At 38.6% G+C, this 24605-nt stretch overlaps 3 protein-coding genes and 1 pseudogene across 5 annotated transcripts in view; 3 read left to right on the top strand and 1 right to left on the bottom strand.

Annotated features, from left to right (window-relative positions):
* Window positions 1–7790, top strand: part of LOC144636532 (nuclear nucleic acid-binding protein C1D-like) — a 111549-nt gene extending 103759 nt beyond the window's left edge. Inside the window, exons 1-7 of one of the 3 annotated variants that reach the window (XM_078495761.1) lie at window positions 2791–2952; window positions 4268–4334; window positions 5377–5432; window positions 6005–6059; window positions 6242–6307; window positions 7259–7306; window positions 7603–7790. In XM_078495761.1, coding sequence (XP_078351887.1) covers window positions 2812–2952; window positions 4268–4334; window positions 5377–5432; window positions 6005–6059; window positions 6242–6307; window positions 7259–7306; window positions 7603–7673 — 504 coding nt within the window. In that variant the 5' untranslated portion in view covers window positions 2791–2811 and the 3' untranslated portion in view covers window positions 7674–7790. Of the gene's footprint in view, window positions 1–2790; window positions 2953–4267; window positions 4335–5376; window positions 5433–6004; window positions 6060–6241; window positions 6308–7258; window positions 7307–7602 lie in introns of those variants that run through there. The other 2 variants (XM_078495762.1, XM_078495763.1) reach the window with 2 other exon arrangements.
* Window positions 978–2096, bottom strand: LOC144634752 (uncharacterized; annotated as a pseudogene).
* A 2424-nt stretch (window positions 7791–10214) lies between the features above and the next one.
* On the top strand, window positions 10215–14953 carry LOC144636435 (putative skeletal organic matrix protein 5). Its single transcript, XM_078495647.1, has 4 exons — window positions 10215–13006; window positions 13169–13211; window positions 13720–13855; window positions 14271–14953. Exons 1-4 carry the CDS (start codon window positions 12730–12732, stop codon window positions 14793–14795), a joined length of 981 nt encoding a protein of 326 aa, XP_078351773.1. The 5' UTR covers window positions 10215–12729; the 3' UTR covers window positions 14796–14953.
* Window positions 14954–20631: 5678 nt separating this feature from the next.
* LOC144636459 (putative skeletal organic matrix protein 5) lies at window positions 20632–23602 on the top strand. Its single transcript, XM_078495672.1, has 4 exons — window positions 20632–20899; window positions 21128–21170; window positions 22660–22795; window positions 22929–23602. The coding sequence occupies exons 1-4, from the start codon at window positions 20656–20658 to the stop codon at window positions 23442–23444; spliced, it is 939 nt and encodes a 312-aa protein (XP_078351798.1). The 5' UTR covers window positions 20632–20655; the 3' UTR covers window positions 23445–23602.
* The last annotated feature ends 1003 nt before the right edge of the window (window positions 23603–24605 follow it).

Here is a 24605-nt window from a genome sequence, read left to right as displayed (position 1 = left end):
ATTGCGTGGCGTTCTGGCGTACGATCGCATGTCGGCACTTTTTCACTGGGGTACGTAAAGATGACTTATTTTAGGTATGAATAGTAAAGGACCTTGGCGTAAACCTATTAAAAAAAACTTGGCGTATCTTTGTTGTGTCGTGTACATGGAATGCACCCTGCAGACCTGAATCATTTTGGTCAAAAAGCCGTGGCAACCGACTGGCAACCTCGTTCGCAGGATGCTTTCCTTCCCGTTGCCTGGGAACGAGGTACAAAGGAGAAGAAACAGTCAGTGTACTGTATGAACCACAGGCGCTTAAACTCGGTGTGTGTTCATGACTTGAGAGTTACGCTCCATACAAACGTCCTTGCCTAATTCATTTTGAGCATTTAGAAACTTAGGAATTGCCCCTATCGTGGATCGTAAGTTCTTAGACTTCTCACGTGTATTTTCAAAATGTTTTAACATTTCACTGTAATTTAAATTTAGCCTCTGTTTCAAATCAAATCAGTGAAAAGCCTTGCAAGAGCTCGTTTTGAAAAGTAGGAAAATTCGCGCAGCCAGGTAATTGCGTTTTGTACTGATGAAGTCCTTGTCTCCCTCGTAATTTTTTTTAGTGTCGTCAAGCAACGCTCCTCTGTGGAGAGGAGCGTTGCGTGACGACACTGAGACTAATGAAGTCCTAAAAAATTACACTTGTAATTGTTTTGGGTGAGAAAATGCCAAATAAATTGTATTGCATTGAATAATTAATAGAGAGGCAACGATATGACGAAATGAACTAAGTTTAGTGCACGTGGGACGAGAACAGAGACTAAAAGGAAGTTAATTAAGAAGAATGCGTCGGACTCCAAATCGAGAAATTCTTGTTTGAAGTCCATCTACTAGTTGTTATAAATTTGTTCCCTCTAGTCGTGTTCCAGTGGGTCGTGTGTTCTGCCAACATGCGCCTGAATAAGCTAACGATACAGGGTCACTTCAAATTCAATCAACTGTTTTATTTTATTAACAAAAAATGTAAATTACACTCTCACACTGGGCTTATAAAACAATGGACAACATACAAAAAATTAATCTTAAATTAGGCTTCGATACAATACAGGAGCAGTCAACTATCGGTAGCGTTAGCCGAATTTCTTAGCCTCCAGTGAAACTAAAATTAACGTTAATATAACGCAAAAAAAATAAGCTGAATACTTGTTCTGCTTATAAAATGTGCCAGGTCCATAAATGAATATTCTTATACACTTCAATTGCAGTCAAAATGACTCATGTGTTTCATTGGGAATATATGTAACATTAAAAAGAAGCTGTGCTTGACTCTTGTTCTACTTACTATTTCAAAAAATGATGTTAGATACATAACTGCATGCTTAAGCTCTTAAACTTGCTGTACAAATGTTTTCGTGACGTAAAAAAATGAACAAAAATTTAGATACTGTTTATGAAAGTTTTTCATTTACCGTACGTCCCGCGGTACTCGTCAAGCTTCCTGATCAGTATTTTCTTGAACTCTTCTCAAATTCTTTAACCATATCGCTCAGCTTGTGCATAGCTTCGTAAATTCCTTCGCCGTTCTTTGCACACGCCTCTTGTACATGCCACGGGTTCGCCTTGTGCTGCAAGAGACACAACTGTTGAGCAAGCTCGTGTGACTTGAGGGCACGAGGAAGATCCTGCTTGTTGGCAATGACTACAACAGGCACCTTTCCATTTCGAGGCTTTCCATAACGCTGAAAAGTTCCTGTCTCGCTTCTGAGATCCTTTCCAGATCAGAACTGTCCACGACAAAGATTAAGCCTTGGGTGTTCTGGAAATAGTGGCGCCACAAAGGTCGGATTTTCTCTTGGCCACCGACGTCCCAAACCGTAAACATGACCCCCTTGCAAGGCGAAACAGTTTCCACGTTGAATCCTATGGTTGGAATCGTGGAGACGGTTTCGTTCAACTTGAGTTTGTATAAAATCGTGGTCTTTCCAGCTGCATCTAACCCGACCATGAGGATACGAGCGTCACGGTTTGAGAAAGAGCGATAAAGATCACCCATTCGCTGGAAAAACTGAGAAAGTGAGATTCCCATAACTGTGCTGTGTTTTCGTCTTCGACCTGCGTTTCTCTTGTTGTATTGAGTTTAACTGTTAAAACGCAGCTCTTTTTTTATTCTTTTTCATAAATCGTTGTAATTAAGAACATAACTTTTGTATACCCAGTCTTGATCCACGTGGCATTTTTTGACAACTCAATTTTCCCGCAACATTCGCGCCCACCAGCCTCGTCCCCAGTCGTCCCCGGCGAATTTGGATGTGACGTCACCCGCCAAGCTTGTCGGGGAAGTTCGCCTAGGACATTCTCGTCCCCATAGCCCTTTCGTTTCTCTTAGCCGGCTTGGCACGAGAAAACGGAGGGCTCTGGGGACATAGGATTTTTGAATTAATTCGAATTTTTTTGATTGGCTGTTTGGAACAAAGAATTCCTAAACGGAAGTCAAAAACATAACGACTCTCTCATACATTCTTTTGAAACGTCATGACTGCATACATGAAGACCGGAAGTCCTAGAATGTAGGACTGGAAATTCTCTGTCCCCAGAGCCCTTCGTTTTCTCGTGCCAAGGCTCAGCCGGCTAAGAGAAACGAAAGGGCTATGGGGACGAGAATGCGCCTAGGACGCCTCGCGCTATCGCGCTCGGTTCTAGTCCTCCTCCGCTCACTCGCATAGCGCGGTATGGCCTGGGGACGAGGCTGTCGCGCCCACGCGACGCTAAAAATAGCCCAAGAAGCCTCGTTATCATACACTCTGATCCAGGCTTCCCACGAGCGCAGCATTCAAGATGGCGGGCCAAGTGGAAGAAGAACCCGATTTGCCCGAAGAAGTCACTGAGTCGCTAGAGACGTTTCATGAAGCGTTGGGAAAAGTTAAAGATGTATTTAAACCACTTCTGGAGACATCAGTGGATGATTTGAAGGAAAAGGTTTGGAGATTCTATCGATTTGGTTCCAAATAACTCGCATGCCGATAATCTGCGATAATTTGTTGAGCTCCGAAATTATGATCTTCTCAGTCACATGTATACCATAATTAGTCGGTTTAACCAAAAAAGCTTTTAAATTTACTGCATGGTGACAGCAAATTGAATTTGTCAGAATGGCTTACGTTGAGAATTTTCGGCGCCATTAGTCGTAACCTTTCGCCACCTTCATGTAGTTTTCACGTGGGTATTCTGACTTTTCATCTTCGCTGCTTTGGGAATTCGTTCATGATATTATTTACAAGGTTGCACTTTGAAAGCGAGGCTTGGAGGTAAAACTAGCCAGGTTGACGACGGCTATTGCAGTAATGGTTTAAAATAAAGCTTAAAACGCATGGGATTTGGACCGAATTTGATAACACAGTCATGCACTTGAGTTTTGAGATTTAAATGTTATAAAATGAGCCACATCAGTGATGTGAATAAAACTAAATCACCAAAGATGGCACATTGTTATTAATAAAATAAACTTAGTAGTAAACTAAGTGTCATAAAATCCTCATGCATGTTGCTTGTAAAATTGACGACAAAATTTACATGTACATGTCATTTGATTAGACAGGCTTTATGTATAAATTTAAAATTATGTTTACAAGTGTTCAGCCTGAATCTTACAGGGTTCGATTTCAAGGCCTTGAAAGTACTTGAAATGGTTTTCGGTCCTTGAAAGTCCTTGATTTTTTATTGAACGTCAAAAGCTTCAAAGGAAATGAGAAGACCGCCAAAATAAGCATTTTTTTTAGTTCGTTAGCAAGCACATCAACGCATGACAGACTGAAAATTGTTGGTTTAAGGTAAATGTTATAAAAAAAGTCCTTGAAATTTCCAAAAAGGGTCCTGGAAAGTCCTTGAAAAGTCTTTGAATTTTTGGCCTGAAAAATTGTACGAACCCTGAATTTTATTCTTACACTGTATCTCTTTATCTGAAGAAAATAATCCTTGGAATAATATTCTGAGAAGACATAAAAGCTATCAAAATCCAATATAATTATTTGCACAGAGTTATAGGGGTGCAAATTTGGTCAAAATCCCAGACAATTATATTTGTACTGTAATTTTTACTGCCAGTCTACCCCTTACACAAGTTAAATGATTGCCAGAAACTGTGTAAGGGTCTATCATAACTTGAGTTTAAAGCACAGTGAGTTCAAAGTGAACAATAATGATTCCATATTGTTAACCTTGTAATCACTACACTGTGGATCCATGAAACTACTATATTTCTTACACAGTAAAACATGATTTTTATCTCTATTAGATGAATCCACTACAGAGTGCAAAACTTGATTTAGTTGTTGCTTATGCCATCAACTCAATGTTCTGGAGTAAGTGAACCAAAACCCATGTATGAAATTGTTACCTTAAACTTTAAGATATATCCAGGGGCCTGGAAAAGTTTTTATTTTATTTTATTTTTTTAACACATACATGACAAAATTATTTTATTGGGAATTGTTCCTCTTACTCTTGTCCCATTTTCAATTGATAAACACCTCACTCGACGTTGCAGCTAGGAGCCATCCTGTGTCCATCCCATGTCAGAGATAATTACACCAGGGTTTTCCAAAATGTAAGATCTAATCCTACCATACAGTGTACGAACTAATTGTGGAGGTCTTTATTTCAGATTTTCTTTTGGGCCTGCAAAGTAGCAACAATGTGTTGCAAAAGTTTATGAAATCAGAAGGTCATACAAAAGTTGTGTGAATCATGCCTTCATGTGCTATCAAACTGTCAATTAATTTCTCAAGTTGACCAGTTCAAGGAGAGGCAAGGCCCCCTTTAAGGCCAGGAAGAGTAGTCCTGATCTAATGTGGGGACTACTTCAAGGAAAACATGAGCCACAGTTACATTGCACAACACAGTGTATATATTAGTGTGATTCTATCAAACTGTCAATTAATTTCTCAAGTCGACCAGTTTAAGGGGAGGGAAGGCCCCCTTTCAGAAGAGTGGGACTTAATGCAGGGAACACGGCAAGGAAAACATCAGCCACAGTTACATTGTACATACAATATTATTAATTAGTGTGATTTCAGCATTACCATGATGCACACATGTATATAGTGTATGTACCTTATACTGTGTTTCACAAAATTTTTCAATGAAATGTTCACAAACATAAAGTCTACCATTAATTCATTAAGCACTTAAACCACACAGTTCTGTGGTTTACTGTTTCAAAAAAAAAACTGCTTGTAATTTATGTTGGAAGAACACTTGTAGAGCTTGTGAATCACAAGCTGAACTTTCTATGTGGTTTACCAGTACTTAGTAGTCAATGGCAATTAGCCAGTGAGAATTTGTTATCATCTTCAGTTATTATACACTGTATTTTAATGACAACTGTTTCTTTTCATACCCTAGTGTATCTTACCACACAAGGTGTGAATCCACGACAACATCCTGTAAAGACTGAGCTGGTAAGTAATCTCACAAAACAATGTGTAATGTTATCATTGTCCTAAATAACCAGTGACATGTATCACTTTGCTGATTTTACAGTTGGTCTAATTAAGAGGTTTCTTTTGTTTCTTGTTCAATTTAAGATTTCTAAAAGATGACAAAGGAGGAAAACCTTTTTTTTCAGATTTTATGTCTCAAAAATCAAAGGGCAATGTTTTTCTGTTAAATTAAGGGCTACAGTACATGTACATGCAAAATTTCAGTAAGACACTTTAAAAAAATGACCCAAAACCACACTAGGAAATACTTCCACTACCCTCTTCAATTGTATTTCCATCTAGAAATAAATGCGCAACAGCATAGTTTTGTAAATTATTGTTATTAGTAATGTGTCATTGCAACTTTGATTTAGGTCCTTTAATGGTTTTCATTTCTGTTTCCTAGGAAAGTCAACTAAAAAAATAATAATTTCATTGTTGAATTAAGTACAGTTTACAAACTTTTAAACTGTAAAACTGTTCCTCTTCCTGACTGTTAAATTTCAGACATGTTTTTAACTTAAAAAACCCCTTTGCTTGGTTAATCTTAGGACAGAATAAAGAAGTACATGGGTAAAGTGAAAGAGGCAACTGAAAAGAAAGAAGGTTTTTATTGTTTGTATTGTTTTATGCCGTGGGATCTCACAAAGGGGTTCTACTGTATTAGAATTGTTCATGAAATATATATATATATATTTTTTTGCTAACATGTACATGTTATAAATTTTAAAATTGTATGTACTTGTGCATCTAGTGTTAGTTATAATTTTTTTTCTTTTCTGTGACAGCATCGGCAAGAATAGATAAAGGAGCAGCCAAGAGATTTGTTAAGAGTGCATTATGGGAACCTTCAGGTAATGTTATAAATAATTATATGTATACTGAATAATAAGAAATTTCAAAACATTTTCTTTTTCGTTTAATGTTTTTGCACCTGAAATGAAGGCCATGCTGGGGAAAAAATACAGGTCAGTATTTTTCACAATAATTTCAGGCCATGTGCAAATCTGGGTGGGAAAAAAGGGAAAAAACAACAACACCCAAACTACACAACTTGTGGTGCCTACGCCATAACCCATCAGTAATAATTAGAGAACACCCTGAAAGAAACACGCTTTAAACTTTACTTCAGTTAACTCAACCGAAACACAAAACTGACAACAGGCCAGAGCTTATGCTGTTTTCCTTAGCATGAAGTGACTAGCTAGAAGCACTGTATTTCTATCTCTCTCTGGATGGAATGCTACATTGTAGTCCATTGCAGGGTTACCCCCGGCATTAAATTCGCTGGGTTCCCATTTATACACTTGGTTGAGAGAGAGGCACTATTAGACTAAAGTGACATGTCTTGCCCAGAACACAGCTCAAATATCCCTGCCAGTGCTCGAAGCTGGACCACTTATTGATCCAGAGTCCAGTGCACTAACCATTAGGTCACCATGGACACCATGCCTCCCCATGTACGTTGACAGAAGATACAAATAAATAGAAAATTAATCAACTTACTAGAATTGTAAATAAGTGTCATATAATAATGAGCTTGCAGCTATTTTACTTATTAGAGCTGAAATGCTAACTGGGGAGTCACTGTAAATTGACAAAATCATATAATACTGATCAGTTGGCTATAAACAAAACAATGACCAAGGAGTGGAACTGTGATTTGCCCTGCTGCAAATCTAGTTAATGGTCACTCCAACCCAACAATAAATGCATTTTTGATTTCAAGTCCAGTACCCTAATCACTCATCATATAAACTTAACAATTAATTTACTTGTACTTATTTATTTTCTTTTAACTGCAGATAAAGAGAAGTCATCTCATAATGAAGGGGAAACCTCGCACAAAGAAGGTGAATAACATTGTTTTGTTAAATAAAAGTACAGTAGTTGCTGATACATGTAGTGGATTTCCTGCATAACTTTATTTGCTTAGAACTGGTAAGAGAGTTCTTTACATATACATAAAAAACTAGATTTCCATTTCCAATACAGCACAGGGAGCATATATTTTTAAGTCTGATACAGCACTCCATTCGCAACTTAACATGACTCTAGGGCCATATTTTTCAGTATGGCCCTTGCCCTTGGTCAATAAGATATATGTATACTGACTGAATTTCTTTTTTTAACTTTATATTATTTTCAGACTCAAAGAAAAAATCTGAGAAACGTAAGAGCGAAGGAAAGTCTTCTGACAAGAAGAAAAGGAAGCGATAGTATGAAGAAGTTGAGCAAAACGTGGAACTTGAATTTGAAAATGACTTTAGTCATGTTAACATGTACATGTACCATATTCATGTGACTTCCATGTGAAATACAAACAAGTGGACACCAGTGATGTGAAACAACTCTGCGGCAACATGTTATGCTACACCCCTTATGGCTGACTTACCACCACAGAAAAGCAGTTTCTCGAAGTGTAAATTCTCCATACTGATTCTCATACATTTGTTATGATGTCAGTTCGGAGAAATTGGTGGTGCATCAAGACCATACTTTGCTGATAATTCTCTTTCTATTCACTAGCTGTCTCCTCGAAAATTCAAGGGGAAATTTATTAAATAGGGTTTTAAGGCCTGGCAAAACGAGGAAACATGCTTCTAGAAACATGTTTCCATATTTGTTTCCTCGTTTTGCCCACAGGCAGCCCAAGCTAATGATAAGAGCCACAGTATTTTGAGACTCAATTTATAAGGGTTTGTATGAGAATAAAACGATTTTGCTTTACAAAATATATAAAAATGGGAACGTTTTATGAATAAAATTGACTTACACTGTTGCTGTGTTGTGCTATTTCTTGTTTGCCAGCTCCTCGAGCCAATTTAAAGTGATTTGGACGAGTTATTGCATTAAACCACACACAAAATGGCGTCAGGTTGACAAAATCGACATTAGCGGGGAGGGCATGAATATATTGTCACTTACTCCAAATTACGTTGTGCGGCCCGGAGAGGTCGATTTTATACAGGAAACAGAAAATCGCCGGCACGTGATTTTTAAAACGCTCATTTTTATTTCCGGTAGAAAATCGACCTCTCCAGGTCCCACAACGTGATTTGGAGTAAGTGACAATATATTCATGCCCTCCCCGCTAATGTCGATTTTGTCGACCTGGCGCCATTTTGTGTGTGGTTTGATGGGCCGCGCATAATAAGAAAAGCACTCGGAACCAGAGGGACAACAATAGGAAAGAGAAATTACCGGAGTTTACGTTGGTGGAAATTCTGGGGCGATTTGACCAATTTCACGGAAGTTATTTCGCTTCGAGTGAGATGCAGTCGATAATAGTTTCCAGCCTTGGGAATATTTAATTAAGTACACGTGTTCAAAATTTCGCAATGCAATAACTCGTCCAAATCACTTCAAATTGGCTCGAGGAGCTGGCAAACAAGAAATACATGTAGCACAACACAGCAACAGTGTAAGTCAATTTTATCCATAAAACGTTCGAATTTATATCTCGTAAAGCAAAATCGTTTTATTCCCATACAAACCCTTATAAATTGAGTCTCAAAATACTGTGGCTCTTATCATTAGCTTGGGTTGCCTGTGTTTTGCCATGTTTCCATGCCGTGTTTCTGCAGTGTAGCAGAAGCAAATTTTGCTTCTCAGAAACGAACATTGACGCTGAAAACCTTGCTTCCCGTGTGACAAAACTGGAAACATTGGGTAAACATGTTCCTTCGTTTTGCCAGGACTTTAATGAAGGGTTCAGTCATTTCTTATACTATTCTGTAAGACAAAATAGGGCCTATTTTCCCAGATGCTCACAAAAGCTGCTCGAAAAGCCTCGTATGGTTATTATCCAATCAGAGCGCTCCCCGGAAGTTGTCTTCTCGCTAGCCGCATGCGCATAGAGGTTACGCCACGTCAGGGCTGACTTGGCGTCAGGCAATATTAGGGACTTTAAGATACCTGGACGGCTGACCTCGAGGACGGCTGACCGGAAGTAATTTTTCGCGTGTAGCCTATATTGCGCATGCCCGCTCCACGCACATTGCAGTCCAGCTCCGTCCAGCTGTTGTCGAGGACGTGAGAAGTAGAGTTTTGCCGTCCACCAGTGAACGGGACTGCTTTTTGTATGATTTTGTTTAAAAATCTCATTATTTTTTAATTCTGTTACTTTGTTAGGTGGTCCTTTATGGTATTCTTGGTTTGGTACTGATAAAAAGTTAAGAAGTCAAGGGCGTTTTCCATTCGACCAAAAATTATGGTTTGAGTTTCCGGAAAATTTCAGTGGCAAATGGAACAGCATTTTCCAACTTTTCCGGTGGACTGCACGGAAGGCAAAACAAAATTTGCATATGATCAGGTTGTGCGTCTACGGTGCATTAAATTAATGCTTTGTGGCCGGTTTCCTGCACATATAGTTCGATATTTTTGCAAATAAAAAGCATTCCGAGCACTGAAAATAAACGGCATGAATGACATCGTGGCCACAAATACAGGGACCTTTAAAAAGGCACACCACAGGGAACCCAAACGCTGTATTAGTTATTCATAATCTTAAAATAAAAAATGTCCATATTTACCTGCGTTCCTGTGTTTTTTACCGGTTTTGGGGCGATTTGAATCAGACCGAAAGCGGTTTACGTTGCGAGTTTTAAACGGCAATAGATCTGTCGCAATGTTAATACGACGCGCCTCAAGTTTCAATTGTTATTAACTCAAGTTACTAACACCATTAACTATTAATACTCCTCGCGGGGAGTTTCGTGTTTGGAGTTAATAGTTAATAATAACAGTTAAAGTAAAACTTGAGACATAATTGAGGCGTGTCGTATTGACATTGCGACAGATCGATTACCGTTTAAAACTCGCAACATAAACCACCTTCGCTCTGATTCAAATCGCCCCCAAAACCGGTTAAAAAAAAAACACAGGAATGCAGGTAAATAAGGACATTTTTATTTTAAGATTATGAATAACTAATACAGCGTTTGGGTTCCCTGTGGGCACACTAAAAGCAACGAAAACGTCGCCAACCCAAAAAGTTTAATGAGCAAAACAATGGCGAAGCCTACACGCGCGTTATAAATATTTGTACATTTCTTTGCTGCCGCCTGCAAAACATCAACGAAAAACAACCGAGTTCACCTGAATTTTTTTGTTTGGAGTGGCAAGAATGCTTCCTTAACACACGGTAACTGCTTTCAGCCGCACAAATCGCTAAATTTTCTGCCGAAGGAACATAGGCTGAGTGTAAAATGGTAGCTTTTTCCAAAATTTCCGGAAAAGAGGACAACCTCGCAAGGTAGACCCAAATTTTCGAAAACAATTTCCGGGAACTTTCAGTTCCATTTGATTTTGCTTCTGGAATTTCCGGGGTTTTCGGTTGAATGGTTCGCATTTCGGAAAGTCAACACTTTCCGGATTTTCTGGAAACTTTCCCAGGAAATTTCTGTACCATTCGTCCTTGTTCCGACATTTCCGGAATTTTTGGTCGAATGGAAAGCGCCCCAAGTTTTATTTGCGGTTGCGAATATATTTGCTGTGGTTTGCATAAACGCTGATGGCGAAGCCACGTGCGTGAAATTATGAACTTTCTTGCTTGTGTTTCTACAAAAAATTCACTTGGAATTTGTACCCTGTGAAGGAAAATAGTGCTTTCTGGTCCCAGACTTTGGGCTAGAAGCGCCACATTTTTTTCTTCGCATGTTTTGGGCTAAGGAATTATTGATCCACTAACGAAGCCGTCCTCCGTTCACAGTGTCACGCCGGCTCTTAACGTTGAAAGTTCCCGCCAAGAACGTCGACATCGGCCCAGTCCTCCTCGCGAAATTCTACCGTCCTCGAGGTCAGCCGTCCAGGTATCTTAAAGTCCCTATTCAGTGACTTGTTGACTTCGTATAGCTTATGTTTGCATCTCGAAAAGAGCATTATTACATTTGAGGATTTTTTTTCCAATGTATAATCATTCGTTCTCTAAATTGGAACGCTTGCATGTATAAGTAGACAGTTTATTTGTCTTTTGCATCAAGAAATTTCATTTTCAGTTTTAGTTCCTTTATCTTGCGTGATTTATTTGCCCGCGTTTCTATCTGCATTGTAAATAGTCAAAACAAACAAACAAAAGATGGTTTGAATAAACATCTTATGAAGCCCCAAACGGTAATTAACCGTTTAAACTTTCTTCCCTTTCCAGTAGCAAAGGCCATTATCCGGGAATCACAGATTGTTGAGTTCACGCAGCTCTTTTGGTCGCGAGTTATTGCCAGTAATGCACAACGTTGCAAAATGAATTAATCAAAGCGCAAGTAACGCCGATGATTCTAATGTTCCAACCATGTTTGGTGTATACTAGCTTCCTACTGTACATACCGGTGGACATAATGGGCATTGAGTGAGCGAGAGCTACTTACGAAAGGTAAAGACCGCTCAAAAAATTGCAGCAAAATCTTCCAATGAAATAACTGAGAAATATGCTGAAGGACTTGAAGGGAGATATCGCGGGTAGGGCAAAATATATTCTAATCAAGCTTACTAACAATAAATCCTTCTGCTGTTTGTTAAGCATATATTATTAAGCAGACTTTGTTTTTAAGTTCGATTCCAACAATCCCTGAATTCTTTATACACACACGAGAAAAACGCAGAACTCTTTTTAGGATAAACGGTAATTCTAGGTTGATTTGGTTACGAAGCAAGTGTTGAAAAGTAAACAAAATAAATTCAGCTGGGTTGTGCTTGACTGCACAGGTCGATAATAATTTAAAGATTGGGAAAAGAAAACGCAATCGAGTACAAATTTCCGCCAAATTGAAAGTTTATATATCAAAGCAACGTGTGACAATGTGTTTTGGAAGTAAATTTTGTATTTTCGAAAAATGTCTTCATTTTCACTGCCTAATACTCCTAATGACTCTAATGTACAAGTTGTGACGCCATTATATTTATCGAGCGGATGTAGTGTACTGTACAGGGTTATTTCGAACCCTAGCCTTACAAGAGTATTTATTTCATGGTTAATAATGATGACAAATTTAAGAAGTGATCATTCATATAATTACAAATTAAAACAGAACTTTTGATCGAGTGAGTCTTGTGCGCTTCATATTTTTAAAATGGAGTAGATTAATTCAAAATAACCAAGCGTGAAATAAACAAAATGTGGAGAAATCTGATTGGCCGAGAAGTGCTGGCAGGAAAATGTATCTTGTTTAGTGGCGGCATCATATAGTGTTATAAAAAATGCGAACACTTTACAGTAAATTACAACAGTTTACCCATCGGAATATTATAGCAAGAAATTCGTGAAGAGATCACTCAAAAGATGCGCTCGACTCTGGACGTTGGGTTTATTCTGCGACTATTCTGCGTTATCGCGATCCTAACCGTGGCTGTTGATGGGAACAACGCTTCACCAGGATTGAAGACGACTCCGGCTCCCGCCAAAAAGAGCGACAACACAATTATCGTCAACGTGGATCACGATTCACACAACACTGAGAAAGCCATCAAATCTCTTGAAGCAACTTTGGAGAAACATTTTCAGGAGCTTATTCGCGTAGTCAATGCTACATCTCGTGGAAATCCTAACGCTCCATCTGGTATATAATTGTGTCACTTGCTTGATTTAATTTCACTGTTTTGTTTCTCGCTAAACACTTTTGCATTTTATCTTGGACAGGCTCCGCGTCCTTTGCCTTGTTTATAATTCAGTTTCTTTGCTTTGTTTCTTGCTTAACTTAATTTAATTTTATCTTGAGCAGGTTCGTCCTTCGCGTCGTGTAAAGACATTTACGTGAATCATAAGTAAGTTATTGGGTTGCAAGATAAGTCAGTCACGGCCATACCATGAGTAAATAAGACAAAAAAAGTAAGACCTTAACGAAAAAACTAAGCGATTTAGTCATTTAGGATGTTAAAGTATAAAAAAAAAAAAATAAGCGATAAACGAAATAACCGTATTTCAAATTCTCGAACAATCCTTCCCTTGTCGCTCTAGCAAAAGCCACCGCAATTTTTTCATTGTCATTTTTTTTTTATAATTTCTTGATTTAAAAAAATGAAGTTTAAAGAATTTATTGTACAACAGGACCTCTTGAAGAAAGCTCTAAATATCAGTTTTCCTGCTCAGAAATTGTCTTGCATGAGTAGCCATCTAGAAAGGTGATGGAGAAAGCATTACACAGAGGCGGTTAACTTCTCATTTATTTCTAGCTTCTCAAATATTATTTATTGAGTTTTTTAGTTAAAAAGGCTACATTAATTTCTTCTAAGTATTGCTTTTACGTTATAACCTGTTTTGTTTTGTAATCAGGTCGCAGGGGAACAGAGCTTACTTCCTCCAAATGGACTCTGGGAAGGTCCCTGTTTTCTGTCACATGACGAGTCATGGCCTTGGAGCATGCGGTGGTGGTGGGTGGACGCTGGTCATGAAAATTGACGGCGCTAAGGTAAAACATGACACTCTATAACCTAGAACAATGTAATCTAAAACATTGTCAAACATTATGACGTATTCTTATGGCGTTATGTTTAAGTGACATCTTTCGGAGTATTGGCGCTGTGTTTTTCTTTGGAGGCAGAAGGATTCGATCGAAACCTTTAGTTTCCCGTTTAGAGAATAAACAAAACTAGTGCTTGTTACCTTGACTGTAAGTAAAGAAGCGTTAAGTCTTCCAAAACAATTTTTGTGACAAAATGTTTACTAAGGTAAAATAAGGTTCTACAGTTTTTTAAAAGTGCTATGTAGTTTCTATGAAATCATCTTGACATCTCAAACAATTGAAGAAAATTCTTTGATTGCGATGGAGTAACTCTCCCGGCGTTTGTATTACATATCGCGATTATTGTTTTTATTCTCGATAGGCAACCTTTCGTTACGATTCCCAACTCTGGAGCAACAAGATCGACTTTAATCTCCCAGGAGGAAAGACTGGTTTCGACCACCATGAAGCCAAGTTACCGACCTACTGGAACACACCCTTTTCCAAGATTTGTCTTGGTATGAAGATCGGCCAACAGATCAACTTCATTTCCCTCGACAAGCAGGCCAACTCTCTGTACTCATTGATCGCTGACGGGCAATACCGCACCTCCTCACTGGGTCGTAACACGTGGAAGACGCTGATTGGTTCACAGGCCTCCCTGCAGACCAACTGTAACAAGGAAGGGTTCAATGCAATTAGTAGTGATGGTGCTGATTCTAAAGCAAGAATCGGTTTTCTTGGCAACCAACAAAATGACTGCGGCGACTCTGATTCAAGAATCGGGTTTGGTACAGGAGGGCATCCTGATGACTCCAATACGTGTGGAAACGCAGCCAGTTCCGGGGGCTCACCAGATAATGGAGGCAAGAACATCAAAGCCATGGGATACATTTTGGTTCAGTGACACTCTAAAGGAACTGAACATTTTCTGCTTTTTAGAAATGGCCATAAGCTTTATATAACACTTAATATACTGTACTGAAAGAGGCGTGCGTCTAAAATCATTTAAGTCTTGTACTGATTAACATGCATGTGTAGTTTAATAATGGAATAAACTTGGTAATAGAACATGCAGACTAAATAGTGTCAGAGAAAAACAAATGCAAGACAATTTATTTCCTTTGTTTTATTTCTCCCTTAGCTATCCACACCAAGTTTCATTCGGTGATTTTTCTCTCTTTTTAAGAATAATCCCGCTTGTCTGAAACTGAACAGCAGCTAGAGCGTCTGGAAACTTCCTTTGTTCGAAAATATTGACGCGAATCGATGACTTATCACTTCGAGTAAGTCAGTTTTCTCTTCCTGAGGCAAAGTCACGATTCTTACCAAATTATGTCGCAAAACCTTATCCAAGCAATTACAATTAATGATTTTACCAGTTAACCATGTAATAAACAAAATCTAGTTTATTTTCTCAATACCAGGGCAAAGACGATGGACATACATGTACCTTATCATATAAGTGACCAGGGAGATTCAAGAGAGTTATTAATGTACCGAGAGATGACTAGCTATTTGTCGCAATCTTTCTGGGCGTTTTGTATTTTTTTTTTCCATCAGAATCCACTAGGAATCGTTCATTTTTTTTTATGGGGCAGGGGAAAGGGGGGGGGGGGGACTGGTGGGATTTGATAGATAGGCACTGCTACATATAATGCGCCCTCCTTCTTCATCGGAATTTTTACCAGCCCCACCCCTCGAAATCCTTTTTTTTACGATGACCACCCCCCCCCCCCAAAAAAAAAACAATAATCAATTGGAATTAAAATTTATCAAGCCTTATGACTAAAGAATATGTATCAGTTGTTCATTCATAATATTAGGCAAACTTCATCTTCCCAAATAGCTGACATTGCCTCGACTATTGTGGATGCCGTCTGTTAGTATGGATTGACTGCATTTGTAACCAATAAGCTGTTGGGTTGAGTTAACGACAAAGAAGGGGTACAAAAAAAATAAGGGGGGTCCGGGAACCTCAGAAGCCCTCATTACAATGCTAAGAAGTATAATTATTTTCAGTGACCCTCCCCCCTTAAGGACCATATTTTTGGCTGCCCCCCCCCCCTTTTAAGCCATATATTTTTTTCGTGACCCCCACCTCATAAAATTGACGGTCCCCTACACGCAGACCCTCCATTTAGACCTTTATTCGGAGACCAAATACCCAAATACCACTAAAATACGACGATATTAGGCTTTTACCGATTGTGCTCTGAAAAGTGCATTTGATTTTTCAAGTTTGCTGATCAGTTTCTGTTGAAAGTATACTTTTTTCAGAAGTTATTCTCTTTGAATTTATGTGGAGATTTTTTTAACTGAATTTTTATTTTGTATTGTATTTCATCACACTTTTTCTGCCCTTGTACAACAACAACCTAGTCTTGTGGTGCTTTTGATTCGGAAATCCTGATTTGACCGCTTTTCGCATTTCCCAATAAACGAAATCCAAAAACTAATTTTGACGCACCGAACTACTTGTTTTATACCTTACTATAAATAGCGTTTATTATTTTGTCCAGCTTACGTCCAGTACTTAGGAAGCCATTTAAAAAACAAAATGAAACAAACTGCATTTGATCTTTCTCCAATAACCAAAATATACTAGAGACAGATAGGTTTTACCTGACTAGCGTGATAATTCCCTATGTTTGCACCATGGTACCGGAGTTTCCTTGCCCAGCTATTTTCAACCATTAATATACAATCTTCGTTCACTGTCCAAAATCCACGCGCGCAATTGGTTTAAATAGATCACGTGATTTTGCTTTACTTATGGGTTAGAGACTGTTGTGAGTGTTTTGTTGACAAATACACGCACGCGCTGGCCGCACAATGAACGAGAAATTTTCAATACTGCACGAGGCGTAGCCGAGTGCAGTATTGAAAATTTCGAGTTCATTGTGAGGCCAGCAAGTGCGTGTATTTTTCAACAAAACACGAACGGACAGACTCTAACCCTTTTAATACAGTCTGAGTACACTGCAAGTGATTAACGAACTTCAAACAATAATGTTTAAAAGTAAAAAGTGTAGTACATAATTACACAGGGTTAGATCAATAATATATAAATCACAAAAGCCGTACAGAAATAACGATTTTATGAACCATTTTAAAAAATGGTTCATAAAATCGTTCATCAGCTGTGGTCGTTCATAAATACAGTCAGCGAGAAGCTTGTTCAAAGCAAGTCGATGGCTTTCACAATCAAGCAACAAGCAAGTCAATCGCACACAAAAATGAATTTATTGAGCTGAAGTTTACCTTTGAACATGAAAGCGCTTCAAGTTGTTGTCCTCGTCGATTTTGTTTGGTACTGGATAGTTGATTATTTGAGGAATATATTTTTCTTCCACTTCTACAAGCCTTGAAGCTGAAGACATTTTCAATAATGCACGATTTTTGTGCATTATTGTCAATACTGCACTGTCGGAGTTTGCTGACGACAGGTAAAGCAAAATCACGTGATCTATTTTAACCAATTGCGTGCGTGGATTTTGGACAGTGAACGAAGATTGTATATTAACTGTCGTCAGCAAACTCCGAAAGTGCAGTATTGATAATGATCCACAAAAATCGTGCATTATTGAAAGTGTCTTTAGCTTCAAGGCTTGCAGAAGTGAAAATATATTCCTCAAATAATCAACAATCCAATACCAAACAAAATCGAAGAGGATAACAAATTGAAGCGCTTTCATGTTCAAAGGTAAACTGCAGCTTAATAAATACATTTTTGTGTGCGATTGACTTGCTTGTTGCTTGATTGTGAAAGCCATCGACTTCGCTTTGAACAAGCTTCTCGCTGACTGTGTTTATGAACGACCACAGCTGATGAACGATTTAAATTATGAACCATTGTAAGCTTTATTTCTGACATTTCTGCACGGCTTTTTTGTGATCTTTATATTATTGATCTAATCCCATGTTATTATGTACTTCTACACTTCTTATTTTTAAACATTATTGTTTGAAGTTCGTTTAGTCGAAAATCTCTTGCAGTGTACTCAGATTGTATACTACACGAGGCTACGCCTCGTGCTGTATGGAAAATTTCTCGTTCATTGTGCGGCTAGTGCGTGCGTGTATTTGTCAACAAAACACTCACAGCAGTCTCTAACACATAAATATCATGAGTTATTTAACTTCCCCTTTGAAGGTGATTTCATGAGACAACGCTTAAGCCACTTCCAGTCTTAGGCCCTTTCTAGGTCAAGAGTCTCTTCTTTAAAAGTCTCAAAATCCAACCTAAGCATCTCTTCAGACATTTTTTACGGAGGCCATACATCCCAGGCGCACTATTGTTATACGCACGATTTTGCAGTCCGGCTGTCATAGATGGCGCATTATTTCTTGGACTATCACAGTAGGAAGCGTCTCTTGCTAGAGCGCTCGTCACCAGGACGACCGGCCTCGCGGTCTTCTAATTTCCATCTATAGACATAGAAGTTAAGTCAATTCCTTTTGGGGCAGTTTTTAATTGAAAAGAGTAGAAAAAGAAAACTGAATGGCCTTGTAAAGTTTGCTTAAGTACACATCCAACAACTCTAAAGTGCATGATGGTGGAAGATCCGCAAAGAATATCTGAGACATCACTTAATGGTTAAAATGATCGTTTTGAGATTTTCAATGCATTTCTGGACCGGGTTTATTCCCCGGGAACGCGAAAACGGAGAATGAGTAATTTAAAGCGATCTCTTCCTTCAATCGAAACTGATTGTTGTATTTCCCTAAGCAAGAAAATATTAAATCCAAGTCGGAATTTTAATATACCGAAATTTGCCAATAAATTCTGCCTAAACTCTAATGGGAATGGTAACCCCCTTGCCTTGCCTTTTCTATAGTTAAGCGGTTTTCCCGGCCGGATTTTGTTGGGTTGGTTTCTGTACTTTAAATTAACGCATATTACATTCATATCAACTGAGGTTAATACATCTCCTTCTGTCGAGACAAATTTAAACCTAAACTCGAAATGCTACATTTTAATTGAAAAGAAACCTAGAATATTGCTTAAAATAAGACATAGAGCTAAGAAATTGAGATTACACTCAATAATTTATAATGACTATGGACGAATGTAGCTACCTTTTGATCAATACACTACAAACAAATATCATACAAAAAGAAAGACATTACTTCCGCTAAATAAAGTGAATGAATAAATTAATTAATGAGCTCATGAAGATTTTCTTTAAATCCACCGTATATACATAAAAATTCTCCTTAGTTTTCTTCTTGCCATAAGCTACCTTAATGAGCTACGTACCCACTGGGAGAAAGACGTATCCTGGTTTCTAAATAAAACACAGTAGTCATGATATTGAAGAAAACATTCAAATGATTCTCTTCTCTTTTGTGAAATTTTTAAATCACATTATAAAGAAGATGCGAGTATATGTTTACGAGCCTGGTCATGCCAGTGTCTTATTAGTTTTTACGAAGCATTTTAAGCGCTAATGCAGAGCTCAACATCGTCGAGCAAATAACGAATTCAAGGAATAAGCAGCAACAGCAAACGTTCAGAATACTTATTAGTAAAGAAAACAACTTGAAGCCGATTAAAGGGAAACGAAGCGAAGCAAATCCTCAACTGTCTGTACGATCCCTTCCCAAGGCATATTGTTCCATAAATCAAGACCTAACGTTGTTTTTAACACCGGAAACCATTCTGTATGGAAAATACCCCACTTTGTTCAAACCAATGGTAAATTTCAGATCAGAAAAAAAGTCGCTAAGTTGTTCACTTCACTCTTCACGGAGACGAACACGACTACTTCCAGCCGAAACGTCGTGCAATTTCTTTGTCGCAGTCCTTCGTAAATTTCCTTTGAAATTTCTACCAACTGCAATCATGTATGAGGATTTTTGGCCGTAAATAACGGTAGAAATGACATTACTTTGGGTAATGTCTGCAGTTTTAGCAATTTCAGTAAACATAAATAGACTTTAAGTTTAAGTATTTATGTTATCATTTTATTTTATTTCTAATGTCAAAATTTAATTGAAGCCGGAAGAAGTAATAATATACTAAAATAAGCGAGGATGGCTACTGCATATTGAGATGGCTTAAAAACGAGAAACGTGACAAAATCGAGCCTTGTTTTTCCAAGAGGAGCCGTCCTTGATGTAGCCACTTTTATCCCATGGGAATATCACCAGCCGATGAATTGCTATTTGAATAGCAAATGCCAGTCTTTGGGCAAAGTGGCGACGGTTTATTGACACAGACGACATTTTAATGGTTAACGTATTCTTGAAAACGTAGAGTTATTGCCTTTTATTTATTCTCTCTCTATGTTATGCCACTCATGCAAACGCTCTGAAGGACAATTGTCTTTTACATTAACATTTCCATATTAACTACTTTTCTCGCACGGAGTTTGGTAGTCGGTTTCTGCACTTAAAAGAAGCACACCAATAGAGGATAAAAAGTATGATATATCCTGTTGAGACATATTTCTATCGAAATTAAACTACGTATCAATAGAAAGGAATCTCAATGGAATACTGCTCAAAATAAGATCGCGTGGGCTAAGATATTAGAATCCACGTGACATAGTTGTTTGAGGGTTAGTTGATTGATTGATTGATTGATTAATCGATTAGTTAATTTACAAAATAGTGCACCTGCGCTGGAGTGTTTGCTTTGTTAATGCACTACAAATAAATATCATATAAACGAGAAGATATAATCACGACAAGTTAAAATTGTTGTTATAATGTTTAATCTCCAAAAGTGAGTGATTCTTAAAGAACACTGCTCAATCAAGATGCGCTCGTCTCTGAACGTTCGGTTTATTCTGCAGCTATGCTGCGTGATCGCGATCGTAGCTGCTGATGGTAACAACACTGCACCCGTGTCGACTCCGCTTCCCGCCAAAAAGAGCGACAACTCAATAATCGTCAACGTGAATCAGAATACAGGCAACGCTGAGAAGGCCATCAAATCTCTTGCAGAAACTTTGGAGAAAAAATTTCAGCAGCTTATTCGCGTAGTCAATGCTACAACTCGTGGTAAGCCCAGCGTTGAATCTGGTATAAAATTGTGCCTATTCTTTGATTTGATATCTTTGTTTTGTTTTTCACTTAAATAAATTGCATTTTATCTTTGACGGGTGTTGTCCTCATTGCGTCGTGTGAAGAAGCACAGTGCTTTGTGCCGTGTTAACCTCTGCCTGTTGTTTGATTTAGTTTCTCTGTTTTGTTTCTCGCTTAACATTTGTTGCATTTTATCTTTTGCAGGTTCGTCCTTTGCGTCGTGTAAAGACATTTACGTGAATCATATGTAAGTTATAGGGTTGTAATTCCGGTTATAAGCCCTGGGCTTATACAACTTCATAAGGGTTTTTGGGTAGGCTTATAAGTAGAGGGGCTTTTATCCGGGAGGGCTTATAAGCGGGATAAAAAAAAACCGTTCTGAAACGGGCCACGGAACTGTTGATCGAAATACGTTTTTAAGTTAAAAACGCATAATAAAGCAACAGTTAGCCCTGTTCAGTACTGTTATCTGGCATAGCGGGGCTTATATCCGGGGGGATTGTTTCCAAGTAGATGGGCCTATAACTGGGCGGGGGAGGGGGGGGGGCTTATAAGTTGGGGGATTATAACCGAAATTTTACGGTGTATGGATAATCACAGCCACCCAATGAATAACAAAGAAAGAACTTAAAAGAGCTAACTATTCAATTTAGGTGTTAAGGATGTTAACCCTCGGACGTACAAGGGGGGGGGATGCCACCCCCCCCCCCCCGTAAGGTTTTTTCCAATTTTGAAAAAAGCATTCACCCTGCAATGCTGAAACTTTCGGTAGCTGTTCATTCATCCTTTGCGGAAATTTTGATATGTCAACCATGTGTCCATGGTATATGACGTTGCCATGGCAACGTCACAAATACAAGCAGGTCTTGCCAAAAGTCATCATTTTTAACATTTTTCTTGATTTTTTCCAGTTTTTTAAAACAAGAGCGTAAGATTTGTTTATTTTAACATTCCATAAGCATTCTAGCTTGATTTTGCATCAATTTCCGTTATTTTGTGACTTTCTAAGAAAATGTTGAAATCCAAGATGTTGGATCCAAGATGGCGGCTCTTATGACGTCACGTGACGTCATATGACGTCACAGCCAATAAAAGTTATGTCATCTTGTAGAGTAAGCTAAGGGCTTTCTTCTTAGAGCAAAAAAATTTCGCTACGCCTTAATATAACGAAAACTCCGGGGAGGGGTTCCAAACACCACCCCCCCCCCCCCCTTGTACGATGATGGGGGTATGAGTTTGCTTGTACGTCCGAGGGTTAAAGAATAAAAAAATCTCAGCATCAATGAAATAACTATATCCCGTTCGTACATTTTTTAACAAGTTCTGATAAAAAATCTCGATTTTAAATTCATGGACAATCCTTTCCTTTCGCCGCCGCAGTTTATATAATCTAGTCACCGGTTTCATCAAATGAAGTTTGATAATTTTTTTGCAGAAAAAGACCTTTCGAGAAAGCTCTAAATTTAAGTTTGGTTGTTCAGAAATTGTCTTGCTGATGAGTAATCATCTAGAAAGGTAGTGGGGAAAGAATTTTTACAGATGGGGTTTACTTCTCATCTACTAATTATTTTTATTATTTAATTTTTTCCTTGAAAAAGTGAGATGAATTGAAGTTCTAGGTATAGCTTTTACGTTATTACCTGTTTTTTTTTTTAGATTGTTTTTCTCAAAAATATATATTAGTCGAAGTTCTAAGTTTCGCTTTCACGTTATTACTTGCTTTGTTTTATAATAAGGTCGCAAGAGAACAGAGCTTACTTCCTCCAAATGGACTCTGGGAAGGTCCCTGTTTTCTGTCACATGACGAGTCATGGGATTGGAGCATGCGGTGGTGGTGGATGGACGCTGGCCATGAAAACTGACGGTGCAAAGGTAACACATGACACATTCTTTACAAAGAGCCATATAACGAGATAGGCATTAATTATTAAAAAAAAATGTATTAATCAGTTCAACTGCAAGCTAAATGCTTGATGTTTGTGTCGCATTTTTTTATTCTCAATAGTCAACCTTTCATTACGATTCCAAACTCTGGAGCAACAAGGTCGACTTTAATCTTCCAGGAGGAAAGACTGGGTTTGACAATCACGAAACCAAGTTACCGACCTACTGGAATACACCCTTCTCCAAGATCTGTCTTGGTATGAAGATCGGCCAACAGATCAACTTCCTTGTCATTTACAAACAGGCCACCTCTCTGTACTCACTGATCGCTGATGGGAACTTCCGCGCCACCTCACTGGGTCGAAACACGTGGAAGACGCTGATTGGTTCACAGGCCTCCTTACAGTCCAACTGTAACAAGGAAGGTTTCAATGTTGTGAGCACTAATAGTGCCTATTCTAAGGCAAGAATTGGTGTCCTTGGTGACAATAATGAGTGCCAAACCTGTGATTCCAGAATCGGGTTTGGTACAGGAGGGAATCCTGATGACTCCAACAAGTGTGGAAACGTGGCATGCTGCTTAACAGATAATGGTGACAAAAACATCAAAGCCATGGGATACATTTTGGTACAGTGAGAAGGAATCTGACAACGTTTTAATTGGAAGCTTGTCAGACAATTTGCTGTCAAAACCTTAGAAACCGCAAACATAGATACATTTTAGTTGTATGCCAGGATGTGCTGTTAGTAGATTTAAGAGACAGGAGTCAATAAAGAACAAATAAACATTGGTGCTGGGAATAAAAAAGTGTCCGACTAATATTTTGTTGTTATACTTATACATGCACCACACAAAAAATCATCCCCTTGGCAGAGCCCCCTAGGGCAGGGGGAGGGGGGGGGGGGCAGAGGTGCTATACTGCATGTTCGAGACGCACTGAGCCCTCTTAGAGAGTAGTTTTGATTGTTTTAAACGTACTGACATTATAACGCTCTATTCGCAAACAACGGCGCTGCCCTTAGCTTCTTGCTATGCTGGTGCTCAAACGCGGGTGAAAGCGACGGGGTACCGGCCGATCCCTTGAAAATTTGCATTTTCTTCTAAGTTTAACATTGAGAAATTAAATTGTCCCAATTTTTTGACGACAAGTTAACGCTCATAGACGAGTTTCCCCTACCCTTCTTCGCAGACGTTCGTTGGGCTCGGGGAGAAACAGGTTACGAGCCCAAAGATCGTATGCGAAGGAGGCTAATTTTCCCATTGTTGTTGTCCCTGGTAGGCGAGTCAAAAAGAGACAATGTGTAAGCTCGTCACTCGGGGTCACGTGTCCCTTGCCAACTTTGCTGCTATTTATAAAGAATCGTATGAAAAGCTCTCTTGCCTGGAGTGGCTCGGTATTGAGGGTCATCCTCCTACCAGGGACAACTGTTTCCATATAAACAGGCCCTTAATAACCAAGATGCAGATAGCAACTTTTCTTTTCTGATTTGAGATTAAAGTCGGCCCCTTGAAAACAGACCAATACATACAGTGAAACCGATTTTGTGTTGAACGTTTTAATAGTTTGCAGGCCTGTACATGTTTTTCTCCTGGGCTGAAATAGAAAAAAGCTCAAGCCGCAGGCGTGGGTTCTATAAGCCATTCAAAGAAGCAAAATACGTGTCATGATCTTTATCAAAGTATACAGACGAAAAAACTTGAAGTTTTATTCCTGTTACAAAATTTCTACAATGATGCATTTTATTTGCGCGCTCATAAGCGTTAACATTTTACACGTATTTACTGGAAAAATTTTAC

This window comes from Oculina patagonica, chromosome 13 (genome assembly GCF_052425735.1).
Source record: "Oculina patagonica isolate OP01 chromosome 13, crgOcupat, whole genome shotgun sequence".
Taxonomy (NCBI): domain Eukaryota; kingdom Metazoa; phylum Cnidaria; class Anthozoa; order Scleractinia; family Oculinidae; genus Oculina; species Oculina patagonica.
This window is presented reverse-complemented; position numbering and strand designations above follow the sequence as displayed.